The 8,316-nt window shown below is 50.3% G+C and overlaps 1 protein-coding gene across 1 annotated transcript; it reads right to left on the minus strand.

The window, feature by feature from the left end:
• Positions 1-202: 202 nt before the first annotated feature.
• Positions 203-7,851, minus strand: TBC1D21 (TBC1 domain family member 21). Its single transcript, XM_010225109.2, has 11 exons — positions 7,785-7,851; positions 6,676-6,779; positions 5,281-5,384; positions 4,709-4,803; positions 3,798-3,908; positions 3,530-3,630; positions 3,161-3,257; positions 2,567-2,667; positions 864-980; positions 327-416; positions 203-247 (listed from the first exon to the last, which is right to left on the minus strand). The coding sequence occupies exons 1-11, from the start codon at positions 7,849-7,851 to the stop codon at positions 203-205; spliced, it is 1,032 nt and encodes a 343-aa protein (XP_010223411.2).
• Between the last annotated feature and the right edge of the window lie 465 nt (positions 7,852-8,316).

Below are 8,316 nucleotides of genomic sequence, written 5' to 3' on the forward strand. Positions count from 1 at the left end.
GGATCAAAGCTGGGTGCTGATGGGCCAGGGGTTTCAGTCCTGGCCACAAGATCCACACAAATCCCTGTCAGATCCCATCTCCTGACCAGCATATACGAACAGCAGAGCCCACAAAAATGCCAGGATAAGCAATCTCCCCCCATCAAACCACACCAGCTTGCATGCACTTGTTTATTACACGCAGCCAGCTTGCCTCCTGCTCTTATTTCCTTGCCTGGGTGAAGAAGTCCATCAGTGCAGCCGGCACCTGGGAAACACGGGTTGAGGCCATGACACGACGGCCTTTTCCCTCCCGCTGCCACACAGGGTGGCATCCCGCAGCTCACCTTGTCCGCATGTTCCAAGAGGCGGTCATAGGTGGAGCAGGCCTCAGAGATGAGCTGGTCAGCATCCAGGTCCACGAGGTTTCCACAGAGCTGGCCAGGGAAGAGATGGAGCAAAATCAGGGCAGTCTCATGCATCTGCTCAACTTCTGAACAGGGCTGGAGTCGCCAGAGAGAGGTGGAAGACAAAAGCCCCAGCTTTCACATTCGATTCTCAGTTCAATTCTCTTCCTCTTCTCCTGGATATTCTCACTATTCTCTCAGGAAAATTAAGTCATTTTTACAGGCATGCTAGATTGCCAAAACCCTGCTTGGAGGCTAGGTTTGCAAAGGCTGGGGATGTCTTCCATCTGCCCCTGCCTACTTGCATCACAAACCAGTATCTTCCTTTAGAACCAAACTGCTTCCAAAAACTCAAATTTGAGGTTTTTCCTTTGCTTTCCTTCGCTTCCGATGAGTGGCCCCTCCCAAGCCCTGGCAGCAAGGTCTTGGAGAAGGCCCCCGGTGTGGTGGGACGGGAGGCCGCGCACAGCTGCTCACCGTCAGGATGTCGTCTCCAGCCATGTTCTCCCGCAGGACCTGATCTCTCACTGTCTGCAGCAGTGTGTAGGCCACAATCACTTGGAAATTTCGGCAGGGCTTCCCTATCAAGAAAACCTTGGCGGGGAACAGATAGGAGAGGAGCAGGGAGAAGAAAACATCAGGGAAGCCTACAGGCAAAATCTCCAAGCCAGCGAAATGGAGCCTCTCATGCTAAGAGCTGAGCCCTCCTGCTAGGCTGAAAAATAACAAAGCTGCAGCACAAGCTTCAGGATGTTCCTACTGATAGTTTTGGCTCAAAGGACACCAAATGCAGGGAGGGGCTCTCTGGGTACAGGGCAAGGGGGTCATAGTTGTTACAGTTCTGGGAGAGGTTGCAATGGTCCCTCACAGCCACTGCAGGCAGGTCAAACCCTTCGCATTTGATTGCGCCCCAGATTGAGGGAGGTGTCCGGTGGCCTCTTTGCCATAAGAACATAGAAGCAGATGTAGTGAATGAGCCTGCAATTCCATGTGTCCCTGTATTCTGTTTTTGAGGTTCCATCAGCTTGTCCAGCGTCCTGCTGAACCATGCAAACTGCATCCTCAAAATCCTGCAGCAAGGAGTTCCACAGTTATTACCATTTTCTTCCTGTGGAGCCCTCTATGCTCCAAGAGCTCCAAAAGGCAGAAAGGCTCCTGGAGGCCCTGGAGGCACACCAAGTGTTTTACTGAACTCTATTTACATCTAAACTCAAAGCCTGACCCAGCCAGCTCTGTGCAAGAGCCTTCCCCAGCCAGGGAGGAAGAAGCAGCAGGAGGCAGAGGTGTTTTAGCTAAATGCACACCAAAAATCACTCCCTGAAAAACCTTGCACATGAACACCCACAAAAACTAGAGTGGGACCAGCCAGGCTATGCTGGTAAACAGGTGCAAAGGGAGTTTGCAGCTGATTTCTAAGCCCTGTTCTCATCTCCAGGATTCTTCCTCTTCCTCCCTGCCTACACAGGGCTCCCACAGCCCCAAGCTCCCGCTGCCCAGGTGGAGAGTAATTAGAGCAAGCACTTGCTGCACAGCCTTCATTGAGGGGTGCGCGTGGGGAGAGAGGCTCTGCAAATATTAATTGAGATAATCAAAGCCACCGGGGAGCAGGGCTGAGAAATGAGATGCAGAGAGAGAAGCTTGTGTGCGGAGCGGGGAATCCTGCTGCTCTGGCAGACTCTTTTCTTTTCCTGGAGTCCCACTCCGGATGCCAGAGCTGCAGCTCCAGGGGAGGGCAGTGTCTTGCAAACCACCAGGAAAAGTAGGGATAACTGTCCTGGGAAGAGGGGCAAACCTGGCCACCTAGACAAGGTGCTGCCACACTCGAAGACACACTCCAAATGAAGAGGAGAGTTTTTATCATACATTCAGTAAGGAAATCACTAGTTGACTGTAGGTGCTCTGGGATATGGTTGAGAAGGGCGGTCACAACAACTCCTATGGATCCTGGGAGCTACAGTCCACCTAAATTTGTATTAAAAGGCATTTAATGTTTACAGATCTCACCCAAAGGCCAGGCCTATCAAGATCCTCTGTTAGGAATAGGGAATTAGATCCCCTATAGCTCTGAAGGGTCTGGATCCAGGGGTTGCTGTTTGTTAAGGACAATATACCTGGCAACAATCCTTCTTAACCCTGGTGTATCCCAAATACCTGAGCTCTTGTCATTAGAAAGCACTCACCTCCCAGAGCCTCCAGACATCATAGAAGGATTTGAAAACGCGCTGGAAGGAGAAGGAAAACCAGGGGAACAGTGACTGAATAACCTGAGTGCCTTTTCCCTCTGAAAGAAGAGAAGAGCAAACTCTGATCAGAAGCTCAGATGGATTTCAAAGGCAAAAAAGAAATATTTTAAAGATAGGGAGCGGGGACATTTTCTACCAAAACAGCATCAGGATGGCTCTGAGAAGGCCTGATCCACCCCTTCCAATGGAAGGGCAACTCAGCAGAGGAAGAGCTGGAGGAGATGCTCAAAGGCTGCAACCTCAGCTCCATCTCTATGCAATTCACAGAGAAAAGAGATAAATTCAGAAAAGTGCATGCAAAAGGCTAAGGTCTTTCAGATTGCTCCCAGGCACTTGTCTCAGGAGAGCCAGGATGTGTAACCCCTGCTCAGTGTCCCTGACCTGCATTCTCAGCATGTTCAGTTGGCAAAAGTCAATCACTGTGCAAATATTTACCTTCTTTTGCAGGGATCTGCTGTAAATGATGCTTTATGACCTACAGGAACATCTTCTTTGGGCTGACCGGAGGCAGGGAAGAGGCTTGGGACTTACCCAGGTGTTTTGCAAAGGTGGGATCCATAAATGCAATCAGTGCCTTGAGCATGATCAAGTTTTTCCCCACGCCTATGTTCATCACACAGCTGTGCTCCTGGGGGACACAGAGCAGGGGCAGTTCAGACAGCCCAGCTCCACGTGTCCCACAAGCTCCAAAACCACCTAATTTGGCCCCATTCCTATGGCTCCGGTCCCAGCAGAGGTCATCAGCAGAGTCTGGATCTAAGCCCAGCTAATATAGCCCAGAGTGCTACCGATTCAGCAATGCCCACTGCAGCGGTCAGGGATCAGACAGCACTGCCCTCCCAGAGCCAGACCTCAGCATGGTGCCATCCCCACTACAGGGAGAAGCACCCAGAAACTCACTGTTTTCTGGAGGAAGAACTGGAAGAGCCAGTAGATCTCATGCTCCTGCTCAGCAAGGAGATGGAAGAGCAGGAGCATCTCGTGGAAGCCTTGCTGGTACTCTGCCAGGGAAGAAGACATACGACTGCACTCACGCAGCAGGGATGGACATGAGAGAAAAGGAAAGGCAAGGGAAAGCTGTGGAAACGCAGAGGATGCGTTTGGATGGAGAACTTCCCTCTGTGGGCTCAGGCAGGACCCACACACGAGCTGCTCCTCGCATGCTCACCCGCCTCCATGTTGCACACGTAGTTGAGCAAAAGGATTTTTTCCATCTGCTTCTTGTCCACCCTGGTTTGGCCTTGGGCATCTCTCGTGTACAGTCTCTGCAGGTCTGAGTCTGGGGAGAGAGAGAAACAGCCTCCTGAGCTCCACATCTGGAGCAAGCCGTCCACAACCAAGTTATTTCCTATCGTCGGATCTCCGTGCATAAAGACCAAAAGTTTTAGCTCTGAAAAGCTTGGTTAATCTCACAACTTGGTTAATTGTACAGAAAGATGGAGAGTGATTTCTTCTTCAGCCAAACAAAGAGAGGAAAAAAAAATAAAGGAAAGGAATAAGGAGTTGTATTTGGCTGAAGTCTATATATTTTTCTAAGGCCTTCTCCAACTCGATGTAGCAACTTTCCTTTCTTGAGAAGCAACTTAGTTTCAGCAAGGCATTAGAAAAAAACAGAGAGAAAAAACACAACCCCTGCCTTCTTGCCTCAGCTGGGTTGATTTATGCAGGTTACATTGATTTGTAACATAAATTTTGCAATATCATTTAAAATTCCTTTTGTTGTACAACTTGGAGAAGCCTAAATGGGAATCTGAATATAATAATGCTCTTCACTGAAGTAAGCTCCTTTCATCCACAAAAAAATGGGCCTGGAGGTGCTCTCCAGACTTCCAGCCTCTCTCTAACGACATCTCTATCGCCTGCCTTTCTATATATAATTCTCTCTCTGGGTCACTTGACCCATCACTAAAAAGCTGATGGCTCCAGGCAGTGTTGTAGCAGGTGCCAGCGCTAGCAGTCAAATTCAGCAATTCAGGATGAGAAAAGAGGGAGAAAAATGTCACAGATTGGAATGGTTGTGGGGAATTTTCGGTCTTCAGAAATATAACAATGTGCGCTGGTGCTCCGCGATGCACTTACTGATGAAGCTGCAGACTCGAGAGAAATCCCTGTGCTCTGTCTCCAGCAAGGGCTGTATCCTGTCACACAACTTGGCCAAGGACTCATAATTCTTCCTGCAAGAAGGGGACACGTGGCTGCCCATCTGGAAGGCATGGCCATTGCCAGGGCACTTCCCTGGGCATTCGGTGGACAGCAAGCCCCACTACAGTAAAGCTTTGGATTGGGCAGCACCAGTGAATCTCAAAGTTCCTGCTGTTACCCCAAAATGGTTGGGATCTGGTCTTCCAACACCATCTTTTTGGAAGGGAGTGTGAAAAGCATAGAAGGGAATGGCTAAAATAACAGCATCTGCTCCGAGGACTATAGAGAACGTGCCCCAGGTGCATGCCAAGCCAAAACACCATCCGCACCAGGAGAGCAATTCGGTCTCTCAACACCAGCCTCCACCCAAGCTTGGGATGAAGGATAGACGAATCAGAAAGGTTGGCACCCTCATAAGGTGCTGAAGGACGGAACAGAGAAGTACCTGCATGTGAAAGCCGCTCTACCCCAGGTGATGACTAAGGAAGGTGGCAGCCAGCCAGAATTACCTCCTCATGCCTTCAACCGCGAGCCTCTCATCACGTGAGCTGCTCCATGGGTAGTATCCTGTGAGGAACTTCCACGCTTCTGGCCTCACCGAGGGGTCCAGGCCCTGGGGACAGCAACACGGGTGGCTCAGGAGGACAAAGACACTGGCATGGTGTGCCAGGCCCTTACATGGGGACCATGGTCCTGGGGTGTGAGTGGAAGCATCTTTTGGGCTCATATCTGGACAGTCATTCGTGAAGCTTGCAGTGGCCCAGACCATGCTATTCAGGCAAACACTTTTAGGTTTTCCTGTTTTATTAGTAGGAAGTTTCTCGTTGTGGTTAAAGTATTTCCAGGTCAGCATTTCGCTTAAACTAACCAGTGAGCTGTCACTATTTGGGGTTTTCAGGAAGGCTTCTCAGCAAGCAATAGATATTTCAACAGAAAACGGTTGCAATGTTCTTTTAAACGAAGCTGTTCCTGTCTCAATTACAACGTCAGAAGCATTTTCACCAAGATGGCCCAAAACAAGAAGGTTCAGACCAAACCACCGCCTTCCACCGCACAAACCAGCCCCAATTGAAACCTCTCTGTATACACCACCCTGGTCCTGCCTGTCCTCAGGGACATCACGTCCCATGTGGGCAAGGTCTGATGTGCTCAGAAGGGGGTCCCAGCTCACCTGAACTGCCACTAGTCCCAGTTGTGTCCACAGGGCCTGGTTCAATACCAAAGGGACTGCGTTTAAGCGCAACAGTAAAATTTCTCACTAGCAGCCCTGGCAATGGGGAACCAGAGTGTTTTCACAGCTCACAAAAACTGTGACAGGTTGTCTGGGTTCATCTCTAAGCTCTCCTGGCTCCTTTCATGGAAGTGAAAAGCCTTTTTTTGAGAGGCTTAAAAAAAAAAAAAAAGTGTTTTGTGATAAAAATCAATTCTTCCTCACTGGGCAAAGCTGAATAATTTGTAAACTGCAAGAAAAGAAGCAGAAGCAAGAAAGCAAGCGGGCAAGCAAAGCCAAATGAGAAGTGTGCAGCATCTCCAGGCGAAGGGATGCTGTTTGATCAACAACTTCTATATTCTACAAAACCAGGGGAGGAAAAAGAAAAAAAAACACACACACACACACAAAGCCACTCACACCTTTACAGGAATTATTAACCCTTCATCTGCCTCCCTAGGCTCTGAAGCCAGGATAGGGAGGCTGGGAACACCAGTTTGCTGGAGCCTCAGCCATTGGTGACCATCAGCTCTCATCAGTGGTCACCAATGGGTCATCGTGGCTGCAAGGTCCTTGCCCATGTCCCTGTGTTGCCTAGCAAAGACTGGCATCCGGGTCCAGGCCTGAGCATCTTGAGATGAGAGGATAACGCACACTGCCCGCCACCCTCCTGCCTTTGGATCTCCTTCCTCACCCTTTCAAGGATGATGGACGCAATAAAATCCCAGGATTTCGCCAGGTGGCCGCTCTCATCAAAATAGCCTTCCCATTCGTTCCGGTCGATGGGCAGCTGCTTGGCTTCCTGGAGGCAGGAGGAGAGCTGGGGTTAGTCGGGTGAGGAGGAGCTCAGGGTCTCAGGGTCTCTCAGCTCAGGGTCTCTCCTGGGCTCTGTCCCCTTGCTCCTGCAGTGGGAAAAGGCAGCCCCAAGCCAGCATCACTCCATTTAACTCCAGTCCAAGCCTGCTTCTTGCAAAAGATGAAAGGCAAGGATGGCACAGGTTAGAACTGCTAATTAGAAACGACTAGAGAGGGAAAATTAAGGGAAGTAAAATCAGCAGCGCGGGCGAGGAGAGCAAAAGTTATTAGAATCCAGGAGCTCTGCACCCAGCAGAGCAAACAAACAATTAATAATGTGTCTCTGCAGGCCTGAAGAGCCCACGGAGAAGCAGCTACCCAGGCAGTGAGGCTCAGGAGCACGCCGGCAACACTGATGCCCTGCTCTTTTAACAAGGAAGGGAGCATGCAAGTTGCCTTTTTTGCCTTTTTTTTTATTATTAATAAAGTCTGGCAGCAAACTGAAGGGAAACGAGAGAGGATTTTCCTGCTTCTGGGAGACTCTGCAGCTCTGAGCACTGGCACAAATGCTGGGCTGCAGAGCATTAACAGCATTACCCTGAGTGACATGTGAGAACAGTGTTCACAGTCACTCCCCAAAGCCCAGCTTTTCCTCTAAGGCACATGCACCTGGTGTCTGCAAATTATTCTGCAGGATGAGGATGCCCCTAAGATCCCCTCCAAGCCCCCAAAGAGCCATCAGCCTCCTTTCTCCAGCTGCTGACAGCATCCAAGACCTTCAAGCCCACAGGACAGACACCGCCACAGGGTCAGGATTTGGAAGATGGGCAGTTTTTCATATTTGTATGCCTTGTGGTTTTACTCCCTTTTGGGGTTTGTTATTATTATATTTTTATTTTATTATTACTTTGGCTGCCTGCATATTTCTTGATCCCACCTGCCGCTTCTGCCCAGGAGTCCCAACAAGGGCCACCAGTTCTAGCAGCTGCCACGTGCCAGCGGCCGCACTCACCAGCAGGGAGGAGAAGGAGGACCTCGTCTGCGACACGTTGGCTTCAGAGGAGACGCTTTCCATGTCGTGGCTTGACCTGCCTCCAAGAGCTCTGCGACACGATGCCCGCAGACGGGGGCTTCGGGGCCTTGCTCTTCCTTCGCGCAACTGTGGAATTACGGATAGGGCTGCGCACTTCCCGAGCGGAGACGCTGTGCTGGGGGAATGTCATGAGGTCACGGAGATTTGAGGTCACAGTGGCACAAAGTCACGGGTGACAAAGGCTGCAAAATTTGGAATTCTTTGTAGGAACGTCCTCCCAGGCCCCTGCCATTCCCCTAAAGGACCAGGCGCAAATCTTAGTCCCTCGGTAGGAGTTCAAGGCGACCAAACAGTTTAGGATCTCTTGGGTTTGCCAGTGACCTATTTACAGTGGCTTTGGTGGATCTCGGTCTATGGCCCATGTATAATGTGATTACAAGGCTGTGTAATTGCTGCATAATTGCCCTTCTTCCTGAGGCTGGTGCACCCTGGGGTTCCAGCCTCTCA

The sequence above is a fragment of the Tinamus guttatus genome, unplaced genomic scaffold (genome assembly GCF_059628265.1).
Source record: "Tinamus guttatus ecotype Peru unplaced genomic scaffold, ASM5962826v1 Tinamus_guttatus_pri_ptg000528l, whole genome shotgun sequence".
Taxonomy (NCBI): Eukaryota; Metazoa; Chordata; class Aves; order Tinamiformes; family Tinamidae; genus Tinamus; species Tinamus guttatus.

Coding starts and splice junctions, on each gene's coding strand:
- TBC1D21 (XM_010225109.2), bottom strand. CDS start 7,851: ATGGAAAGCGTCTCCTCTGAAGCCAACGTGTCGCAGACGAGGTCCTCC. Junction 981..2,566: donor ATGTCTGGAGGCTCTGGGAG/GTGAGTGCTTTC, acceptor TTCCCCGCCAAG/GTTTTCTTGATAGGGAAGCC. Junction 417..863: donor CTGGAGACGACATCCTGACG/GTGAGCAGCTGT, acceptor TTCCCTGGCCAG/CTCTGTGGAAACCTCGTGGA.